At 37.5% G+C, this 25,038-nt stretch overlaps 1 protein-coding gene across 1 annotated transcript in view; it reads right to left on the bottom strand.

The window, feature by feature from the left end:
• WDR64 (WD repeat domain 64) overlaps positions 1-25,038 on the bottom strand; it is a 99,312-nt gene that overhangs the window by 39,497 nt on the left and 34,777 nt on the right. The window contains exons 10-13 of the mRNA XM_088131329.1: positions 21,317-21,456; positions 3,555-3,681; positions 1,713-1,861; positions 905-1,028 (exon numbers count right to left, since the gene is read on the bottom strand). Coding sequence (XP_087987455.1) covers positions 905-1,028; positions 1,713-1,861; positions 3,555-3,681; positions 21,317-21,456 — 540 coding nt within the window. The remainder of the gene's footprint in view (positions 1-904; positions 1,029-1,712; positions 1,862-3,554; positions 3,682-21,316; positions 21,457-25,038) is intronic.

Here is a 25,038-nt window from a genome sequence, read left to right as displayed (position 1 = left end):
ATTTAGCCCTAATCAATGGAACATTTAATAGGACCTCTGATGGACAATAGAATGCTTCCTCCCAGCATCAGCATTTCTGTAAGAAATATTTAATGGGAAACATTAAGTCATATGATGTGAAGCTACACAAACAAGGAACAGTTTTACCACTTTATCTGCTGTTTATCTAGATCAGGCCTAAGTTTTACATGGAAATATATTTGTTTCAAATCAACTCTTAGGTGAATTTTGTGGAATTTACCACTTCAGGAGGAGTGTTGCATTTCATCTGCTATGCTCTATATTATCCTGTGAGGGTGACTTCAAATAAATGCTTCCCTTATATATGAATGATATGGAAAATCCCAATAATCTCATAAATATTAGACCTCATAAAACATACTTAGGGCTCCATGGCTAATGCGCCATCTCTGCAAAACCTCTACAAAATGTGAAATTAGAAATAAGCAAAATTTGTTTAATCCAACCACAATACCATGGCTGAAACACTTGAATCACTTGCAGTTCAGAGGATTTACTTCTGGGAACTGCCAAATCACCAGCAGAACGGAATGGTTGAGGAGGAGGCCTGGCCTATCTAAAGACAAATAGAACGTTCTGGAATTCTCCAGAAAATTCTGTTCCCTGACAACAAAGTTTGCTCTTTCCTATATGAAATGCATGTAGGACCAACATTGATTGTGTTAAAAGTCTTTTCTCCAGTGCTTTACTAAGGGCTATTTGCAACTACTATGCATGGTGCACAGACAATGTTATAAGACCAGAAGAATTCTGAACTGATCTTTATTATGAAACCATGGAATGCAGAAGGCTAGACTTACTTAACTAGCTTTATAGCTCTTTGAAAAATACAGGGAATAATCTTAAAAGGATATTTCAGGGAGTAATTTTTTCATTATTTTACCATCACATGCTCCAGTAGCAAGATGAAATCCATTTTTATCAACTGCTGCGCATGTCAGCTCAACACCGGGCCCATGGGCATCTTCAATCTGGTATATTAACTGTCCTGTTTCCAATTCCCAGACCTAAAAATAAATCAGATTATTTGCAATTCAGTCTAATAACTACTGGGGATTTCAAAAATAACCACAACAGGTACTATTATTTTTTTAAATGTATGAACTAAATCTTAAGATAGAAGAATAAGAGGGATTGACTGAACTTGGGAAAGGAACACTGGAAATAAGTGTTCCAGTTTCTCCTTGATTTAACAGAAAAGTCCAGTAATTCCTTTGAGCTTGCAGTTCAACTGCCTCCCCATATGAAAGAAATGAAGTTATTTATTTATTTATTTTTCAAATTTGTCACCGCCCATCTCACTGCTGAGTGACTTTGGGCAGTTTACAGTAAAAAGAATAAATATTAGTTAAAACAGAATAAATATGAATTAAAATACATTACAAGAAGACTTCCTATATAAATAAAAAATATCTTAGATTCGGGGAGTGTCTTCAACCCCCCAGGGTTGGTTATATCCCCTCTTGCCCCACGCGAGTTGGCAGAGCTAGGTCTTCAGCCCTTTTTGGAAGGCCAGGAGAGTGGGGGCCTTATTCATCCTGGCTCACCCATCTCTGGGAAAGACAAGCTCCAAAATAGCTTTTAAGATTGCAGTGTGAGTGTGATAAGAATATCCTAATTAATGTACTTGCCCAAATAGGAAAATTTCTCTTTCGCTTTGCAACTGAAAGGCTCATAAGATTTATACTCACCTTTGCAATAGACTCAGAACAGATAGTAAGAACTTGGTGAAAAGCTTTATTGTAAACCAGCACATTGATGCCCCTTTCATGAGTCTGGGGAACTTGTTTAGTGTCTTGTATCATCCGAGTGAGAGGATAAATATCGATGACTGATGATCCTGGGTATTACAGAATTGCATAATATGGCTTATGAATATGAATATCATCAGTTATTCTAGAAAAGATTCAAGTTTTCATTTCAAATAAATTATAATTTTGATTGGCAGACTGACCTCAAGGAAACACATTGTATGTCCTTATTACTGTATGTAGCTTGAAGGTATTATATGTCTGATCAAATTAAATTACTGGTTCAGTTTTTATGCACTATGGCATTGCATTTACTCTTCCAAAAACTTGTTACATACACACATTCAAAAACCAAACCCTTAAAATTTATACAAGAGAAAAATAGAGATGTTTTTATATCTGTCTATAGCAAGGACTGGCAATATTTGACTGGCCGGGGGCTGTAGTTCTGCTTCCCAAACTTCTGGAAATCTGTAAGATGGCATTTGGTAATACAATGATGTCACTGTAAGTATGTTGACATTTCAGGCCTTCTCGGGGTGAGGAGAGGAGTGGGAAGACTCCTAGTGGACCCAAACGGCACACATTGCAAAAAATGGGCTGAAATTTGACCACTGGAATTTGATACAATGTGATCTCAGATGGCTGGTGGTTGAAATAAACAGCAGACAAATTGCAGTTATTAAGTCATCAGCAAACCTGAACTGCTTATATTCTGTAGGAGCCAAATTAAGTATCTCTTTTCTATTATCTAGGAATGTCTACAGCAATTTGGACAAATCATAATGCAAAGGTCTTAGTACTAAAAAGAAAAATATTGTGGCATGCAAACTGCGGAGAAAATATCTCATGTTCAGCTAATGCGGTAGAATATGACGATACAGTAGTTGAATCCCTGTGGATTTCTGAAAAGCCTCAGATCAGCAGGAAGGAAAACAGTGTAGGAGAAATCTTTTTAGGAAAAATAGGATTACATGGTCAGATTTCACACCAGATCTGGCAATAAATCTCTGCATAGCTCAGCCCTGCACTCAGTACCTAACTGCAGTTATTTCAGGACATCTATTCTATCTCTGCTACACATGTTTAGGCATAGAGGATCATAGGATCGTAGCTTGGGATACACACTATGTGACTGCATTTATGAATTGTTGACCAAACATAGCTGAGCTGGTCATCCAGGAAATGTTTTTTTTTTGGTATGTGGACTGCCAGATAAAGAGAGAATGTAGGATGTACCAGTACCACATCTGCAGAGTAAAAACAGAATGGACTTCATAGCACCTTGCTTGTGTATATACCAGATGTCCATAGGAATGTCTACAGCAATTTGGACAGTTTGACTTTGGGAGAAGCCCCTGAAAATGTACATCTTTCAAATTGTTAACCATTCCAGTTTGTTGATCTACTTCAATATTTTGGGGATAGACCAAATACCTCCGATGTATTCCCTACCCTGCCATGGATGCATTAGTAATAAGCACCTACATCTGGGAGGGATGCATGAAAACAATACCCTGGTAATATATCCTGTAACCAAGGCACTATGTGGAAGAATTCTCTAACATATGGAGAGATAGAGTCATCTGACAGCTAAACCTACTGGGATAGCATGAAGATGCCATATCTTTAAGAAGATACAGGGAGTGCAGGAAAGAAGGTGAATTTGATCTTTGGGTTAAAATATATGCCTTCCATTGTCAGAAAGACATTGTTGGTTCTGATCTAGCATATCAGCATGCCTATTTATAATCAACAGGGATATATTTTTCTCATACCTACCTGTAATAAGTGTCCCGTGGTTACTGTCAAATACCATGGAAAAGATTTGTGACTCTCTGGGTGTCCCTTGAGAGTCATGAAAGACTTGCATCAGTGAAAGTGTTTGGATATCCCACACTCTGAAAATCTGAAGAAACATCAAGAAATATTATATGCAGTAATTACGTGCCACAACAAAATGACCATGCAGGATGTGTTGTGACCTTGCACTTCTCTATGTAACGTCTCTGGTCCAATATACAAAACAGAATGGAAGAGTGGGATATACATATTAGTGTTTCACCTATTGCTTGCTTAACCCACCATAGCAAATTTATTATATTTATATTCTGCCATTCTGTTACACACATTAGAACATACCCTATTTTATTCTCATAACGATTCTGTGAAAGTGATCAGCCCAAATCCAATAAATTTCATCACCAAAACATAGATCAAACCTAGATCTCCAGTCTAAGCTGAGCATTAACCACATGGTAATTGACTCCTTTTGTGTTAGAGAGGGATCCAAGCCCCCTGCCATTAATGCACTGCACACAGAAGAGCATATAACTTGACAAGACACAACTTGACAAGATATTGACCAGGCATTTCTTGTACTGATCTGAGACCACAATAAAGACTGACTGATCAGGAATTACACCATTCTCCACTCTTATGGCAGAGACAAGAGCCATCCTTCTTTAGGCAGAAGGGAGACAGCCTTCTCAAGTGGTGGATCAGGAAAAGTGGTGGATCAGGATATTGTGAGAAGCTAATTATTTAAACAAGATCACTGAGAGGGATGAAAAAATTAGTCCTGCTTTCAGCCATCCCAAACTGGGTCCCTGGGAGAGAGGAGGAATCCTGCTCAACATTTTTAGTTTCCTGCTGCTAATGGCTATGTGAGCTCAATTGAGCAGAGTTATTCAGAGGAAGGTGAAAGCAACAAGTTTTGCTCCCTCCTCTTAGCAACCCGGTGCAGATTGCTATTTTTGCACAGCTGAAAACCAGATTGCTAGTTTTCTTGTGGCAGCAGAAAACTGGCAATCCACACCCAAGCAGACAGCATTACAATATTCTAGTCTGAAAGTATCCAGGCTGTATATAGCAAGAGTCAGGTCTCCTTTCTCCAGATGGGGTTGCAACAGGTGAAGCTTCCTAAGATAGTAAATTATGCCTATTTACTCTTCATCTGCTGTCTGATTTAATGGTACCTTGGGCTGACTAAAAACCAATGTTATTTTGCACTTTTTCATATATATAATAATGTAACTCAGAAAAAGACTACATGGGTATAATCAGATTGTTTTCTAATAAAGTGGATTCCTTTTATTCAGAAGCAATAACTGCCTTAGAAGTCTCATATCTCATTATTCTTTCATTTTGGTACAATTTGCCAATAAGACAGTACAGCAGACAAAACAAAGTTCCATAAGATAACTAATTGTGGCAAGCAGTTATTGTGTCGTCACTAACCTGAACCTGCCAGATATCCATACCTGTTCTTCAGTACCAAAACCATGCTGATTGCAGTATTCACAAGGTATGATAAGCACTTCTCACAGGGCACTGTGTAGGCCAGTAACAAATTAATGGGTAATAGAAGACATAAATATATTCCGGTCCCCTGAGCAACTGTGATTATATTTTGTATGCTGCCCAGTCACCTTGTGTGAGATGGGCAGCTATATAAATATGATACACAGATAAATAAATTTTGATAGAGCTGTAGTTCTTAAATGTTTTGTGATAAGTACAGCTATGCTATAATATTTATACTCTTGTGAAATGTCTGGTTTAAAAACACACTTTTTGAAAAGGCTATCTGAAGATCATATGCATTTTATTAAATTGCTAATGTTCTGGGGGCTCTTTGATAAAAAAAAAATAAGAATCAATCTGTTCAGTTTCTGAGCTTATGCTGGGAGCCAGATGGCGGCCTAATACTGGTGTAGTTTCTTAGTATTAGCACATCTGCCACAACCTACCTGTTCATGGTGCTTTTTTCCCAGAAAGCGGAGTTCAGATAATGAAATTCTTATCAGAATGTAATATGGAAAAACATTTTGCATGCCATTGATTTTACACTTTATTAGACCTTACCAAGAATACATGGGTGCCATCCCAAAAAACAGCTTTGTATTACCTGCTGCCTCCCCAGTTAAGAACTAATAACTAATAATACAAAACTTCTGATGCAACCAAATCCTATTCTGAGTTCCTTTGCTTCTTAAAATGGGAAACATAAGTGTGTAAATATGTCAAGCTATGCATTTAGAGTAGCCTTCCCCAACTTGGGACCTTCAAGACATTTTTGAACATGTCTAATGATGAATGAAGATACAAAGAATACCTAATAACATCTGGATGAAATTAAGTTGGAGAAAGGTATACTAACTGATAGAAGAGAAAGAGAGAGAAGAAACTAGGTCATTATCCATGATGTAGGAAGTACATCCTCTGTAATGTTACTAATGGTTGGAGTTGCAATCCTGAATTTGTTTCTTTGTTTCTTTGTTTCTTTTTTTTTTTTGGTGCCTTTGAGTCAGTGCTGACTTCTGGCGACTGCCTGGACAAGTCCCTGTAGCTTTCTTGGCAAAGTTTCAGAAGTGGTTTGCTGTTTCCTTCTTCCTAGGGCCGAGAGAGAATGACTGGCCCAAGGTCACCCAGCTGGCTTTGTGCCTAAGGCAGGACTAGAACTCATGGTCTCTTGGCTTCTAGCCTGATGCCTTCACCACTACACCAAACTAGCTATATTGAAATTTTGGGACATAAATATGGACAGATAAACAATAGACATCACTGCAGCTTCTATTATCTATGGACACATACTTTGGGCTGTATCACAATGTGTCCATCAGCCAGCAGAATGGACACTGCTGGTGGATTAGATTCTCTTTGTTCCTGTACTCAGGCCTAGATGGGGGTGAACATGCAGGAGAAGCAGAGGGAAAGTATAGTATGAAAAACTCCCATTATGTCAGCAGGAGTTCTCTTGCATAATCTTTGATGGAACCCTTGACATTTATTTTTGTGTCTAACAAAATATTTAAAAGCCCATTTTCTTGTTTAGATTGTGCATACATTGATTAAACTACCATAATACCCACTAAAAGGAACTTCATCTTCAATCAGAAACTAGGGAAATGTTGATTAATTAATTTCTTATATTTTGATCCCAGCTTTTATATGAAATAGCACTCAGGACAGGTGATATGTACAGCTGTGTATACTTCAAATATGCTTCAGAAGAGGTATCTTGGAACACATAGGAATAGAAGCACAATCCCACTTTAAAGCACCATGTCTTTTTCCAGACTTTCAGGCATCTTTGGAGAAAGATTTGACTGCTCCGAAAGACCTTGCCTTGAAAACTGCAGGGACTCATCCAGGTAGTCGCTGCCGAATCGGTCACAATTGAGTGCGGATAAAAAAAAAATAAAAATGGAAGGCTTAGTAAAGAGCCAGCTCCTGCACATTTTGAAACACTCTTTCTGAATAATTTTAAAGCATTTTACTTCATTTCCTGGGAGTCCAACTGCAACAAAAGCTATCCTACAACATACTGTATTCATAACCAAATATATAATCTTACAATACATAAGATTAAAAACCAGCTAGAAACTTACCTTTTTTTTAATCTGTTAGAATAAATAAAACTGGTTAAAAAGAAATCCTATGGAAACCAGATGAAATCAGATTATATTAGTTTTATATTTCTAAAATATACATATGTAAAATATAATATTCACATTATCATAGTCTCAATTCAAATTTCTAGTGATCGGCTGGTACAGAATGCAGCTGCCTGGGCAGTGATGGGGATATTCTGGTAAATCCAGGTGACCTCACTGCTTAGAGAAGTGCATTGATTACCAGTCAGCTTCCAGGTGCAATTCAAGGTGCTGGTTGTCACCTTCAAAGCCCTACATAGCTCAGTTCTGATTATATGTGGGACTGCCTTCTTACATATTCATCTGCACATCAGACCAGATTGAATAGGGTTGACTCCCTATTCCCATCCCTTCATGTCTTCCCATCCCTTCATGTCTGCCATCTGACAGGGCCTTGGAAATGGGCTTTTTCAGTAGCTGCCCCCTCACTTTGAAACTTTCTTTCCCCAGAGATTCAGTTGACTGTGTCCCTCCTGGGCTTTAGGAAAGCTTTTGACCCGCTTGTTCCATCTAGCGTAGGAGAAGAGGATGCTTTAATTGACAATGGGATTACAAGGAGATTGTTAGCCGTCTAGAGCCTTCTGGGACTGAACAGCATACAAATGGATAGGATAGGATAGGATAGGATAGGATAGGATAGGATAGGATAGGATAGGATAGGATAATTTTCTGAACATCTCAATGACTTCAATCAGTTAAGATAGAAAAAAAGATTCTTTTCCCATGTAGAAATTTAATTTAACTTTACCTTATTAAACAAAAACAATAAAATATTTGGAAAAGAACTTGAAACTTGTTTCATAGTACACATGACTTAAAAACTTCTTTTATGCATCATGTTTTATACCCAGAATGTGACTTAGAATCTCCTGCAATTTGGCATGAAATAGATTAAGCAAAGTTTGAGCAAAATCAATTTTTGTTGTTGTTGTTGTTGTTCAGTCGTTAAGGCGTGTCCATCTCTTCGTGACCCCATGAACCATATTGTGCCAGGCCTTCCTGTCCTTCACTGCCTCCCTGAGTTTGCTCAGTTTCATGCTCATTGCTTCAGTGATGCTATCTAACCATCTCATCCTCTGCCATCCCCTTCTCCTTTTGCCTTCAATCTTTCCCAGCATCAGGGTCTTTTCCAAAGAGTCCTCTCTTCACATTAGGTGACCAAAGTATCTGAACTTGAGCTTTATTATCAATCCTTCCAATGAGCAATCAGGGTTGATTTCCTTTAAGGTTGACTGGTTTGACCTCCTAGCAGTCCAGCACCACAGTTCAAAGGCATCAATTCTTCTCCAGCACCACAGTTCAAAGGCATCAATTCTTCGGCGCTCAGCTTTCTTTATGGTCCAGCTCTCACAGCCATACATTACTACTGGAAAAACCATAGCTTTGACTATGCGGATCTTTGTCGGCAAGGTGACGTCTCTGCTTTTTAATATGCTATCTAGGCTTGCCATAGCTTTCCTCCCAAGGAGCAAGCGTCTTTTAATTTCATGGCTGCAGTCTCTGTCTGTGGTGATCTTGGAGCCCAAATAAATGAAGTCTCTTACTGCTTCCATTTCTACCCCTTCTATTTGCCAGGAATTGATGGGTCCAGATGCCATGATCTTAGTTTTTTTAATGTTGAGTTTCAAGCCAGCTTTCGCACTCTCCTTTTTCACCCTCATCAAGAGGCTCTTTAGTTCTTCTTCACTTTCTGCCATTAGGGTGGTATCATCTGCATATCTGAGGTTGTTGATGTTTCTCCCTGCAATCTTAATTCCAGCTTGTGATTCTTCCAGCCTGACATTTCTCATGATGTACTCTGCATATAGGTTAAATAAGCAGGGTGACAGTATACAGCCTTGTCGTACTCCTTTCCCTATTTTGAACCAATCGGTTGTTCCATGACCGGTTCTAACTGTTGCTTCTTGGCCCTTATACAGATTTCTCAGGAGACAGGTAAGATGGTCTGGTACCCCAATCTCTTTAAGAATTTGCCACAGTTTGTTGTGATCCACACAATCGAAGGCTTTTGCATAGTCAATGAAGCAGAAGTAGATGTTTTTCTGGAACTCTCGTGGTTTCTCCATGATCAATTTGTTTTCTAGTTCCTCTGCCTCTTCAAAACCCAGCTTGTACATCCGGTAGTTCTCAGTTCACGTACTGCTGAAACCTAGCTTGTAGGATTTTGAGCATAACCTTGCTAGCATGTGAAATGAGTGCAATTGTGCGATAGTTTGAGCATTCTTTGGCATTGCCCTTCTTTGGAATTGGAACGTAAACTGACCTTTTCCAATCCCGTGGCCACTGTTGCGTTTTCCAAACTTCCTGGCATATTGAGTGCAGCACTTTAACAGCATCATCTTTTAGTATTTTAAATAACTCAGCTGGATACTGTCATCTCCACTAGCTTTGTTGGTAGCAATGCTTCCTAAGGCCCACTTGACTTCACTCTCGAGGATGTCTGGCTCAAGGTCAGTGACCACACCACCATGGACATCAGGGACATTAAGATCTTTCTTGTATAGTTCTTCTGTGTATTCTTGCCACCTCTTCTTAATCTCTTCTGCTTCTGTTAGGTCCCTGCCTCTTTTATCCTTTATCATGCCCATCTTTGCACTAAATGTTCCTTTGATATCTCCAATTTTCTTGAAGAGATCTCTAGTCTTCCCCATTCTATTGTTTTCCTCGATTTCTTTGCATTGTTCATTTAAGAAGGCCTTCTTATCTCTCCTTGCTATTCTCTGGAAATCTGCATTCAGTTGCTTATATCTTTCCCTTTCACCCTTGCTTTTCACATTCCTTCTTTCCACAGCTATTTGTAAAGCCTCATCAGACAGCCATTTTGCTTTCTTGCATTTCTTTTTCTTTGGGATGGTTTTAGTCGCTGCCTCCTGTACAATGTTATAGACCTCCGTCCATAGTTCTTCAGGCACTCTGTCTACCAAATCTAATCCTCTAAATCTATTCATCACCTTCACTGTGTACTCACAAAGAATATGATCTAAGTCATACCTGAGTGGTCTAGTGGTTTTCCCTATGTTCTTCAATTTAAGCCTAAATTTTGCAGTAAGAAGCTCATGATGTGAGCCACAGTCAGCTCCTGGTCTTGTTTTTGCTGTCTGTATAGAGCTTCTCCATCTTTGGCTGCAAAGTATACAATCAATCTGGTTTCGGTATTGACCATCTGGTGATGTCCATGTGTAGAGTCGTCTCTTGTGTTGTTGGAAAAGAGTGTTTGCTATGACTAGCTTGTTCTCTTGACAGAACTCTATTAGTCTTTGCCCTGCTTCATTTTGTACCCCAAGGCCAAACTTGCCTGTTATTCCGATTACTCCTTGACTTCCTACTTTAGCATTCCAATGCCCTATGATGAAAAGGACATTTTTTTGGTGCTAGTTCTAGAAGGTGTTGTAGGTCTTCATAGAACCAGTCAACTTCAGCTTCTTCAGCATCAGTGGTTGGGGCATAGACTTGGATTACCGTGATGTTGAATGGTTTGCCTTGGATACGCACTGAGATCATTCTGTTGTTTTTGAGGTTGTACCCCATTACTGCCTTTCCCACTCTCTTATTGACTATGAGTGCAACTCCATTTCTTCTAAGGGTTTCTTGCCCATAGTAGTAGATATAATGGTCACCTGAATTAAATTCACCCATTCCCATCCATTTCAATTCGCCGATTCCCAAGATGTCAATGTTCAATCTTGTCATCTCATGTTTGACCACATCCGGCTTGCCTTGGTTCATAGATCTTACATTCCAGGTACCTATACAATATTGTTCTTTACAGCATCGAACCTTCTTTTCGCTTCCAGATACATCCACAGCTGAACGTCCTTTCGGCTTTGGCCCAGCCACTTCACTCTTTCTGGAGCTACTTGGAATTGCCCTCTGCTCTTCTCCAGTAACATATTGGACACCTTCCGACCTGAGGGGGTCATCTTCCGGTGTCATATCTTTTAGCCTATTGACATTGTCCATGGGGTTTTCTTGGCAAGGATACTGGAGTGGGTTGCCATTTCCTTCTCCAGTGGACCACATTTTGTCAGAACTCTCTGTCATGACCTGTCCGTCTTGGGTGGCCCTGTACGGTATAGCTCATGGCTTCACTGAGTTACGCAAGCCCCTTCGCCATGACAAGGCAGTGATCCATGAAGGGGAAAATCAATTTAATCAATGTTAAATCAAAGTCAGTAACTTCTAACTTCTTGTTTTAAGTACTTTTAGCTATGACTCAGTAAATTGAAACAAATCAAAACAAGAATATAACATTCTTCCATTTTCTAAATGAAGAACTAGCATCATTTCAATCTTAAAGCTCAGCTTTCAATATCACCTGGAACACACAAACTGTGATTAGTGAATGAATGCATGGTCTGCTTTAGCCTTCAATGGAATTCACTCTGAAGTATATTGTACATAGTATTATAAGCTCTGAACTTTTTTTTTCCAGTTCTTTTGAAATTAAGGGTTTGGCAGTATTTGGCACTCTGTTATAGACAGCAGGAGTAGCACCTAGCCAATCTTAGCTTATCTTGGAAAAAGCAAAACATAGCCTGATTTGGAGACGTTGTCTTTATTTTCTGTTATTGAATTATAGATGGAATGATTCCAAAGGCCTTACTATCCCACAATGTGGCATTTTGTTCTGCAGCATGTTAGAGAAAATTTACATACAAAAACATCCCACAATGGTATTTTTTCTACCTTCTACTTTGCTTCCTGTCGTCCCTTTGGGACAATGGTTGCAAGTGACAGTTTTAAGTATGAGTTATTTTGACCAAGATTGCTGTGAGCACTGCTGGGAAACAAATGCACAGTGCCAGACTCTGTATTTAACTGCACATATGCATAATTGTGTGAATTCAGACATAAGGATAGCTGAGAGGTTCCAGTAGATTTGCTTGGAACATTTGGAGGTGACTATGATAACCCCGCCCCCAGGGAACTTCTATTCACAGCAACAGAAGTTGCTCTTTCAGTTCTGGAAAAGACAGAATTTGCCCTGGCAAACTGGGGCTCCTACCAGAATCTGCAAAGAGAATTCACCATGCATGCTGGGTGAGTGCATAGGAGTTAAATGCAATACTTGGGATATGAGGCAAGGAAAAGCTGTTTGCTGTTTACCTTTAAAAGGCATGCTCAAAGAGATATCATAAAATACATTAAAATCTAGCCAAGCCATCATCATTTTTCTGTGAGGCTATGAACAATGAAGCTTCCCTCTGCACTGTGGACATCTGGCATAATGCATAATGTACAAACAAGTACAATAATGTTCATTGATGGCCATGGCTAACAAACAATAGATAGGTCAGTGTTTTGGTCTATGGTTTTGTAGGGAGTAAGATGACTTTTGTGGAAATATGCAGCCTCTGTTGCCTAGGCAAAAGGGGCTGAAGCATTTTTTAAGTACAGAACATGAGATAACGTTTTGAACTGGCTCAGGCCAAATGCCTCCCTAATTCACTGAATTCACTATAAGGAGGAGGAGGTACAACACAATCAGACTTGCAAGATTCTGTTATTATAGCCAATCGCAATAAAAATAGTTTTAGCCTTCATGTGGAGTTTATTTCCTGGTCTGGTCTACCTAGTGGGGGCTGACAAGTTTGTTTAGTGTATCAGGTAAATCAGGAAATACGACTTATTTTTCTCAAAACAAATTGAAAAACCAAACCAAGCAGTCTCTTGTTAACATGCACAACCAACTACTAACTGTAAGACTGTAGTTAGTAGTACTGTCTTGCAGGTGGAAACAATGGACCTAATCACATTTTTTTTTCACAGCAAAGGCATATTATAACTTGGCATGACATAGGAATGATCATGTTATAGAACGCTGGTTACAATTTTTAAGACCAGTTGGATGACTCCAGCATTTCTTATCAGATATAAATTGTCTCTCAGAACATTAATGTGCCATTGCCTGTTATTGTAACTAATATAGTAACTACCTTTTGGTTTGTATTTGATGGTTTTATTCTATGGATGTAAGGAGTTTTTCTGTTTGCAGAACAGACTTAAACAAATGGAGGTCTCCACTTTTAGAAAAGGGCAAGTCATTTTACTTAGTCCCTACTTCTTTTCAGACCCCTATGCTACCTTTCATGCTGTTCTGTGAAATAGGTTTTTGGAATTATCAAGAATTGTAGCACACAGCTGGAATTAGCTTTTCTTTTCCATAAGACGTTCAATGGATGAAAAGACTTCTGGAAATGGAAAAGTGCACCTGAACTTAAACTATATGCTATTCAAACTTATTTGGGGTGCTGGGGAGGGGCTATTCAAAAAAAGCAAGATGGAAGCTTCAACTGCCTGATTGAACGCTTGCCCCAGCTTTGATAGCACTGTTGCAGCACTGATCTTACTTGAAAATATTTATTAAAGGTATAAGATCAATTCTGCTTGATGTAAAGTATTTTCTTTCATTTCCTTATTGGTTTTATTGGGTAAACCTCAGGTGCCCACTTCTTGGGGAATCCTCCACTCAATCATTCTTCTTTGCCTTAGTATTCATATTGACTGATTTAATAACATTCCCATAGTGGTTTTTAGAGTTGGGAATGAAAGAATAAAGTCTCTGAGAGGAAATTGCTCCATTTGTACCCTTAAAAAGTTCCCCAAACTCACGGCTCAAAATAGCAGAAGCAAAATTTGACAGCAAAAGGGCCAAATTTCATGGGCATGATTTAGGGCTATTTCAGGGAAGATTTGGTGTCATGGCTTTTAATAGTGTTAATTAGAGTAACTTGCCTCCTATAGGCCTCCTCCTCCTCCCATTTCCATCCTCATTTTTGATGGGGGGGGGATGTTCTGACATCATTTTTAGGTGGAGCAGACACAAGCTGGATGCCAAATAGTAATGTGTTTCTCCCTTACAGAGGTTTATTTATTGCTTAACCTTCCCACAAACATAAAGTTCTAAACATGTTTCCTACTCCTGTTCTTAGTTTATCCTATTTGTAATACTCAGGGTTATTCCTCTTAACCTACTGATTTATATACAGATAAGCCTTTTGTTTGGGAACACAAGCAGCTTGTGAATCAAGGTGCTACACCATTTCTTTCAAACTTTGTGACTGCTGCTTTGAAAGCTGCTGAGATCGCTTCAGCCTCCCTATTAAGTTTCATTTTCACTTTTTCCCAACATCTTTTCCTACCAGCTCTCAGCTATTACTCTGCTTCACCTTCTGCAGATTCCTTTTCTGGCTGTCTGCTAGAGTGAGAGACTGCTTCTTCAGTCACAGAAGCTGCAAATCTTTGCTAAAAGACTGCTTCTTTTTAGCTCCAGGCTGTTTGCAGCTGCCTCAACCCTTCAAGCTACTCTTCTTTACTGAATCAGGTTGTTTCCCTCAGACTTAACTCTACTTTCTTCTTTCCAACGAAAGTGTAGTCTACACAAACATGCACACCAGATCCAGCAGAAACTCCCACCTCCTCTTTTACTCATTAACTGGCTGGTGGGATAGTGGAGAAAGTACAGAGATTCTTGTTGCTTCTAGAATGTCTCCCTGGCTGGAGTAGATTCATCTCCTACAGATGTAGCTGCTATAACTACTACCTTGCAGGAGCTCTTCTAAACAAACAAGAAACCTTGGAGGGCAAAGGGGGAAAGTTTGTTTTTTCCTAACCTTTTTAGTCATCATATTTTCCTTCAGAAATAATAGGAAGGGGAGTTTGCATTTTCCAGACTTTTCTGTGTGAGCTTCCCTCTACTTGAAAATGGAAACCAAAATTATTATATAATGTTTTATATTTAAATTGCTTGTAAACCTCCTTGAGAGCCATAAGGCCTCTTAGAAATTTCTTTCTTTCTTTCTTTATTGATTTTTCTTTTCTTTCTTTCTTTCTTTCTTTCTTTCTTTCTTTCTTTCTTTCTTCATTTAAATATTTCATTGGTAAAGTATAACAACTAGAAGATATGAAGTACAACCAAAAATATAATATTGTTAATATAATCAAAAATTAATATACAAAATAGTAATTAAATGAATGAGATTTGAAGAAACTAAAGGTATATCCATAAAGTATTAATATAGAACTAGCTCAAACCCTTTAACATATTATTAAAGCTAGCCATATAGACCATCTATTGCTCTGTCTTCTCAGTTTTAATACAGTATGTTATTTCAGTGCAATGATATTTATATAATATACTTGGATTCTTAATATTCTTCACATTTCACAAATATATTCTCTGTTAAAGAAAAACTGCTGTATGAGGTACCCTTTTCCTGACTCTGTCATTTAAGCTACTGTAAGACCTACAATTTCTCCATTGACTGGCTTGAGAGGGGCTTAAGGGACATGTCAGTAACATCCCAGTTGAGTTTCCAATTTATGATAAACCACTTCTACATTTGTTTCTTTAAATATGAGTAAACTACCTAGTATCTGACATTTTGGACTATAGTTTCCAACTCTTTTGACATTCCCATATTTGCTTGAGCTCAGATCAAAAACATCTGTAGGGGATGAGATTTTCTAACTCGGTTCTAAAAGATGTTTCAATCCAAATTGAATCTAAAGGTTCTCTCAATTTTTCTGTATTTAAGCAGTAATTAGTCTTTGGTAAAAAAGGTTGCCTCACGGGAAACTCTACAAAAATGTTCTGCAAAAATATAGAAATGGGTCATTTTCCAAATAAGAAAAAAGAGACATTTTATTTTTAAAATATATATTTTAATAGACATTATCATTAGTATAATCTCTATGACAACTTTCTAATAAAAATCTGTTCTATACTAGATATTTAATTTTTAATCATATAGTACATTTGACAATTTATAAATACCAGCTTCTAAATCTGAAACCCATATGGCCATACGTTGTCCTGGAATTTTAAATTCCAGTGTTTCACAAACAGTATTCAAGATTCTATTACCTTATTTATTTTCTTTTATTATATTTTATCTCACTGTCTTCTCTGAATTATATCATCCTCATTCATCTCATTAATTTTAGTTAAGACCTTTTTTTCTAATACCTTAACACTAATTGGGAATGAAAGAAGAAAGGGAGGGATCACTTCCAATCTCTGACATCTCCAATAGTGATTAGAGCTGAAATGGTCTTATCTGCTTCATTCTGATGAATATTGTTCAGCTTTCATAATTTTTTTTTTAAAGCAGTAGATGTTTCTGGCTTTTCAATGGCAGAAATGTATGGAGACTTTCATGAGAACTTAGTAGTGAACCGAATTAAAACACCATGAACCTGAATCATTTCCTTACCAAAGATTTTTAAAGATGCAGATTTTAAGTCTGAGTTATTTTTCTCACAGTATGGTTTCTTCACTTCAGTTTGATCTCTGACATTTAGAGAATAGATAAAGTACTGCCACTTTCTGTCAAATTGTCTAGATTTGTAGTTGAGCCATTTTAAGTTACTTGACAGAGCAATTCCTTTGTATATTAACTTAAACCTAAGTGCCAGTGTCTGTAAGATGCTTCTCAGGCAGTGTGGGTGTTCAAAACAAAGCATGAGCACTTGGCACAGTGGAACTAATGAAAAGAATCACATTATCATTTAAATCCTACAACTATGTCGTTTTGCTAAGGGCGAGAAACCTTCATTATTTGCTCCAATAATTTCTGAGACCATTATACCAAATGTTCTGCATAAAATACAGTCCAAATTGTCATCAAAGCAGGAATAGGCAATGTATGACCCTGCAGATATAACTTAATTACAACTCCAAGCTTCCCTGACAACTGGGTATTCTGACTTGATGCTGGGAATTACAGTACAAAAATATGTGGAGAGTGCCTGCGCTAATAATGAAGAGGTTGAATCTAAATATACTTAAACTGACAACAATTTGACATCTTATAAGAAACTGTATTTTTTTTCCAGAAAGAATGCTAAAATGAAAATAAATAACTTAGGATAGCAGCTATTTAATTTAAAATAGGAATAGGAATAGAATCCCTAATCTTATGCATATTTTAATCATCATCATCATCCCCATAATTTGTACATTAGCTCAGCCTTGTAACCAAAGGTCTTCGTGGAATTAAAGTTCTTTAAAATATTCAGAACTTCCCCCTGCCAAATGCAATAAATTAAAAAATGAAATAAATTAAACATCAGTTAACAAAATGCAAGTAATTAAAAAGGAAAAAGAAAACAAAACCCATTACTCCAATATAAAGAAAGCAGTTAAAAAACTATAGAAACATCCAGGAAGAGAGAAATGTATTTGCTTGGTGCTGAAAAACCATTCTGTAAGCTTATTTTTAAATAATTTTCATGCAAAAGAGCTAGTCAATACCAAGAAAAATTTTGAAACTGTAGCTTCAATTACAGTGATACAAGTAAAATTTTCCCAGTTTGCTAATATTTGTTTTACACTCTATACCCAAGCTAGTTAAATACAATTACCATTAAAAAATGTATGCCATTCTTTCACCTAAGCAGTTTGTTTAAAAAAGAAGTTAATGGCATATATTTGGTAAGCTTGTTTTCCAGCAGAGATTTGTAGACTAACTCTGTGTAGATGCAGTGGTTTTTTATTTTAACACCCAGCTTTCTGTTATTTGGGAATTAAAGAATCTCTTTGTAGGTACAAGTAACCTATTGTGTATAATGTAGAATGGGAGACATTTGTCTAATGCACAGTAGCGTCTTTTCAATTAGCATGTTTGACAGTGTGAAAAAAGATCACTTGGTTGGAAACCAGTAAAACCAGAAATGACTAAGTAAAGTTGGATTTTCACATTGCAGCTTCATTCTTAAATCATTCTGACACTGTGTGTGTGTGTGTGTAGTATTTGAATAGTAATAATCACTGCAGTGATAAGCAATATCCAGCATGGGTTTACTGAGAATGAGTCCTGCTAGATGTATCTGAATTTTTTATTTGATTAGGTTACTATATTAGTAAATTCTGACCATAATTTATTGTGATTTCAGCAAATCATCTGATGAAATCTTCCATAATATTTTGAATGATACATGGATTAAATGTGAACTAAATGATACAACATCTGATGAATTCACAAGTGTATAAAAACTGCACCCTAACAGCCCTTAGCTATTCCCCCTTGTGAATCCAGAAGTAAGTTTCAAATGAGACGCTACTGAGCTCAATCCAGAGCCAAGGACAAGTCATTTTTTTCAAAGATACTGGCGAAGGAGTGGAGGAAATCCACATCAACTTTATGAATGGTACAGAAGTAGGAACAACAGTTGAGTAACCAACTACTCAAAAGGCACAAATAATCAAAGTGATTTTAACAGGATGGAAAACTATGCCAAAATTATTAAATGAAATTTAGCAGCATTTCAAAATTAAATTCAAATGCAGATTTCTAAGTAAGAATAAAAGAAAACATAATCACAAACATATACCCCATAGGCTATGGTTTGGGAGTAGCTGGTGAGAAAAGGAACATGCAAGTCTAATAAATTACATGACTCAAATTGTGTTGCAGCTGTAAAAAAAAGATTATAAAAGGCAACTTTGAGAGAACAATGCAAGTTCAAAGTTATAATAAATAATAAAAAGGGGAAAATAAAAACTTTTAAAATCCTGAACAACAATATAGAAATCATTTGACATTGTATTCTTCCAGAATGTATTTTCTGATGTCCCAGTTTGGTCTGCAGTTTTAGAAGGAATAATCTCACTTAATTTTAAGAATAGAAGAGCATATGAATAGAATTGTTGCATCATGTCAGTAGTTCATTTAATTCAGCATTATGTATCATCCAGAAGTATTGATCCCTAGCAACTAGTTTTGAAACTATGTTGCTTGTGAGTTAGGAGGTAATATGCAGCTGTTAAGATTAGTAGTCTAGTCTTCCATGAATTTGTACATGAATATGAAAAAAAAATCTAATTTAGGATAATGTTTGATGGTAGTGAAGTCCACAATATACTGTATGTTATGTAAAGAAATAATCCATCTGTACTAATCTGACATCTGGAATATTTTGTTATATTATGAGCCCTATACTTTAAAATCTGCTAGTAGAACCAAGAGGTCAATGAAGGTCAATGGTACTGAAAACAAGTAATCTAAAGAAAAGTGGAAGGATTTGGATAAATTTAGCCTAAAGAAGAAAATGTTCAAAGAAAGGTATCACAACAACAGGATCCTAAAGGTCATTGTTCATAAATCCGGCTAGCAGGTAGGTGTGTGGCAATGATTCACGCTACATAAAAACAATATTTATAGAAGGACAAAGACTGATGAAGCGGCTGGGTTTTATTGGGAAAGGAGTTAAAGTCCAGCCAGGATCCAAGGAGACCATGTCCATGAGTAGAATATACCTGCATAACCATTAGGGCTCTGCCAATTCTCATTTCATTTGTTGCTATTCTAGAGATTTCCTTGACATCCAGAAGTGATTTGAGGAAATGAAAAAGGAGCTTCAGGGACTAAGCTTTTGTGAACTGATGATGTTATGTACCCTGTTTGATGAGGATGCTGGGCTCCTAAGCTTCTTTGTATTGCACCCAGAGCAGGCAGGCACATTTTGCCCACATCCAGTTAAAGTGAGTCACGATTCAGGCAGATTCTGAGTACACTTACCCAGACAGTAGCTCCTGTAGAGGGCACAGGGAAAGGCCCTGAAAGACAGGAGGAAGAGCCACTATCAAAGCAATGGTTAGATAAAAAGGGACTGAGCCCAGACCAAGAAAGGAACATGAGTAAATGTCTCAGACAAGCCCCTCCCTAGTTCTCATGAAGATAAAGGGAGGGAGGGGAAGCACTTCAGACTTGCAAGATTCTACTACTGTATCTGTTACAATAAAAGCAGTACTGACCTACATTGCATTAGTTTCTTAGTCTAGTCTACCTTGTAGAGCTGACACCTCCACATTTGTCAGAGAAACTTCTAACCTAGCAATGCAAAGTGGAATTCTTGTCTCAAATCAATACAACAAAGTAGTCTTATTGTTTTCAGTGGAATGTACAATCTAATCCAAAGCAATACTCAACAATTATTAATTTAGTAAATATATTTAGGTCTACATGTTAAATTATATTAAAGTTTAAGAACTATCAGTTAAGAGAAGAGGGGGTCAACCTGTTAACAGTTTGGCTAAGCTACATACAATAGATCCACAGCTTGGCTTATATGTGCACTGTTGTATATCTATAAGGCTAAACAGAATCTTATCATCTTCCACCATTCTCTTTCCTTTCAATCATCCTTGACTGTATAGCTAATACTTTCTTAGGATTAAACTCTATCATATGACTATCAATGTCATTTTTAGGATATAAGCTCATAATAAATTTGGGAGAAAATACAATTGGGAGAAGATATGGAGAATGGTGCAGTGCAGAAAAGGTGCAGTGTTCCAGTTCACCTCTAGCCAACACTCACACCTGTCAAAACAAAGAATTCCAGTCTTATGTTTGTATCCATTTCTTAGTTGCTTAATAACAAGCTCATCTTGGTTGATCTCAGGCTAAACGGCATTGGTCACAGTTAGCCCTTTGATGGGAGATCACAAGGAAATATTAGGTCTGCTAACTAAATTAATTTATTAGATTTATATCCTGCCTTTTATTTAGGAGATTAAGACAGCATATATAGTGCCCCCTCCTCATATTTTTCTCCACAACAGCAGACTGAAAAATTGAAAAAGCATCCAGGAAGAAAGTACTGTAATGGCAAAGTACTTCTGCATTGTTAAGACAATTACATGGATGTATCTATCAAGTCATCAGGAGTTAAGCTAGCAGAAAATACAAAGCTGACTTATATGAAACTTGTTTTTTATGTCATCAAATCTAACAAACATGTTTTCTGGAATCTCATAAAACATTCTTGAAGTTTATTGTATCGGTTAAATATTTTGATGAATGACAAGAGGAATTTTTCTTAGATTTGTAGCATCTTCTTAATATTGTCAGCATCTTGTCTTGCCTTTTGGTTTAAAATTATGACCCACAGAAATAAATGGGTCATTAAAGTACATGCATATGTACTTTATAGTGAACGGGAAAGTGGAATTCCACTGTATCCATTTCAGATCTGGAACCCATGAGCAAAAAATAGTATTGTTATACTATGAACATGTTTCATATGTTATGAAACAGGAAATACATCATTTTCTGGCAAAGCATATGATTTTCACTAAGTCGAAGGAGGAAAATGCCATACCTTTGCAGTAGAAAGGCTGATAATATGTTGATCTTTTTCATTGGTGACAATCTCCGTGATAGTAAATAAATGTCCCATCAGTTTCCCCACTGGCTTGGTGTTGATGTTTGGATGCCATAAACGAAGAATTTTATCATCTCCTAGGAATAAATGAATCGTTTTAATTTCTTATTTTATTTATAGAAAGCAGTATTTAGACCAGCCTTTCCCAGCTCGCTGTCCTCCAGATGTGGTAGCCTTCCCTCCTAAAATTCCCAGTCAGCATGTCTAAAGACCAGTAAATCTGGAAAACACCAGACTGAGGAAAGCTGAACTAGATCAGCCAGGAAGAAAGTACTTACAATGTTTAATAATTCAGGACTAGTATATATATCGACTTATTCACAAGACTGACTAAGCCAGCAGTGAAAGGAATATTTATTCATTTTTATATATTGAACCAATATGTAACTATTTTCAGTTGTAATCTGAACGTCAGAAAAGACCTTCAATTGCTGTGATCAGTTTGAGTTACCCATCTATCTGTGATATACAGTATACAGTTATTATAATAGAGCTTTCTAAAAAGAGGACACAAGTAGAGAGTTGCTTTACAAAAAATATTCATTTTTGTCTTTCTGTTCCTCAATCCAAAAGGGTTTTTTTTGGGGGGGGGGTGTCTCTCAAGCTCTAGCACAATATTTGTATCTATCATACTGGTTTGTAAAGCATAGTTTCAGACTTCTTTTAATGTGGCTTGTTCAGCATTCTGTGAAAAAGCAAGCTATGGCTTGGTACTATTTTCTTATTTAATTTAAAGCCCATCTTTCTGTCCTTACAACAGTCAAGGTGGCTAACAACAACCAAAAATACAAATGATAAAAAAATAAAATTTAAAACAACAAAATTAAAAGCAGAGGTAAAACTAAATTAAGTATCATTAACATCAGTTCAGTTAACATTTGAAATGTGGGTGATTTCTGTCAGCAACAATAATCTTGCTATCAGCCCACCAAGTGATTTAATTTATCTTAATGTATTTTTTGGTGAGGTTTTTCTCTCAGATGTTATACTTTTCATGAAAGAATAAAGCAGGAAGCAGCATTTCTTAATCCACCTCAGGCAACAAAAGCTTCTAGTCCTAGTAGATTTTGCCACCCCATGCATGTCACCCTTCAAGTGTACTCTTGCACAATCCACACACAGTGGCATAGGAACACACCTGTCTTGGGGCTGCAAGTAGTATACACAGCTCCCTCCTGGCCTGGCCTCACTACAGAGATGTCCTGCATAGGATAGAGGGCACCATTGGTCTCTTGCTCTCCAATTTCAAACTAGAGGCTTGGTCACTGGGAGAATGGGATGCTCCTCAAGTCATCAGAGATCAGCTAGGGTATCTCATAAGGCTCCACATGTTCCACAGTGTGTTGCTCAGGAAGATAACCATACCTATATCCATAGTCCATACTCATACTCATACTCCATACCCATCTGGGACAACTGATTACCAATTACAGGAAGGCAATGAGTAACAAAATGACATTCCCAGGCCTCTTTCCAGTTGTCTCCCAGCACCCTTCCCACCAGTTTTTGACTGGGGCATGGGCTGGCTTTAGAGTGTGATGCCTGGGGTGAGGACAGCAGCAGCAGCAGCAGCAGCAGCAGCAGCAGCAGCAGCAGCAGCAGCAGCAGCAGCAGCAGCAGCAGCAAATGTCTTTTAATGTGTTGAATCTAGCTGAGATGGTAGCAGGAGGCACAGGCTGAGTTGGGCTGTGGTTCCAGAAATGGATAGGAAGAATGGAAATTGGTTACTCAAGTGCCATTTACTTGAGTTTCAATAGGATGACTCTATGAAATGGATTACTGAATTCCAGATGTTTTTTGTTATTTGGGATTGCCATCCCCCTCCAAAAGGGGGAAAAAGCATAAAGTTCTGGCTTGCATCACTGTCATGCCCACTGATACCCTTGGACCCAAAAGATATTAAACATGGCCCCAGTCACTAAATGGATGCCCATCTGATTCATGTGTTTAATGCAGCCTTTCCCTAGCTAATATACCTTATACAGTTGTCTTCTACACTAGCTAGCATAACCATTGGCCATAGTGTCTCAAGATGGAAGAGTTCTACAATATTTCTGGAGAACATCCAGATTGGGGACACTGTTTTAATATGGAAAAAATCAGAACCAACTGAGCAGTCCCTTACATTTATCAAGGAGCAATTTCTCAGGGACTTGCTGAAGGGCAAAAATATGGTCTATATAACTCCTGCCCAGCCTAAAGCTGTAATTTACTTCCAAATTTTGCTCTTTGTCATTCCTTGCATCCTTTCAGTCAGAATTCTGCTAAACACATTCCAGATACACTTAAGAAATTAATGTGCCTCTAGTCTGTGTGTTCACTCTTGTCACCTTTCCTTTTGCACAGTGAGAAAATAACAGCATTCTTCCAATCATAAGGCACATATGTAAAGTTTACACAGACATTATATTAGTCACCCAGCTCCTCCATAAGCAAACTACACCCATATTTTAACATTTTTCCCCCATCTCTCTGTGCAGCCTGACCATTTTTCAACATTTCGACAGTATTTACTTCTTTTTCATCATTCTTTCTCAGGCGCTAACATTTATAGAATTTGTTTCAATTCTAGTCTTTGAAATATCACAATCATCCCCATAAAATCTTTAAAATATTTCTTCTCACATGCCTTCCCTCCATTTTCATCCCAAATCATTTAATGTGCTATCAATTGTACTATTACTTTGTAATCTTTTGAAGCTATTTTTGCTTGTTTTAATATGTTGTAAAGACAGAGGTTGGGGCAAGGGAAGAGAATGAATGATTTAAAGAAAAATACTGTATGTACAAAATGTCTTGCTGCAAAGAAGAAACGTTCTGCCTGCAGAATGGGGTGATATATCTGTAACAAATAGATATATGCTTCCCAAGGAAGAAGCACATACTCGAAATGAGTCAGCTAATGGCTCAATTAAAACAGAGACACTTGGAGACTTTCTAATGTAGAGCAATTGCTCACATCAAACTATACTTGTCTCCTGGCTTTTTTCTCTCCTCCCCACTCCCCTTTATTAAATGCGTCAATTTATTCAATATTACACTTGATTGTAGTCAAAAGGCTGAGAGGCTAACACCAATTTATTCACAGCAACAACAAGACTGAGCTTACCCTTTCCTTGCTTCAGAGTTTGCTAAACATGTCCTCCTAGCAGCCAAACTGTTATTTACCTTTCAGAGAAAACTTCAAGTTCAGGTACATTTGTTTAAATGAAAAAAGTGGTCCTAGACTTCCTACATAATACCTAACTTGGTTCTGTGTTACAGTGCCTTCCCTCTGGAATGATATCACCCCAGAGGTCTATGTAACTCCCACCCTGATGATGTTCTGGAAATCTTTACACAAGCTGATTTCCCAGGCCTTGGGGTAGGGAGCCCCATCAGTGGTGTTTTTTGGTGTATGGATGGGATTGTCTGGATGCTTCAGACTGTCTCTTTATTGGTTTTTCTGTTTTTTAATTGTAAACCATCCAGAATCATTCTGGTGTCAAGTGGCCTCTAAATCTTAATAATAATAATAATAATAATAATAATAATAATAATAATAATAATACCAACCATAATAATAATTATGGCATAAACAGGCACAAGTGGTCCCAGTGGTTATCGGTACACTGGGTGCCATACCAAAAAACCTTGGATGGCACTTAGAAAATCTGTGT

This window comes from Python bivittatus, unplaced genomic scaffold, assembly GCF_059951505.1.
Source record: "Python bivittatus isolate LINGU-HERP-01145 unplaced genomic scaffold, Pbiv_v1 ctg000020_np1212, whole genome shotgun sequence".
Classification (NCBI taxonomy): Eukaryota; Metazoa; Chordata; class Lepidosauria; order Squamata; family Pythonidae; genus Python; species Python bivittatus.
This window is presented reverse-complemented; position numbering and strand designations above follow the sequence as displayed.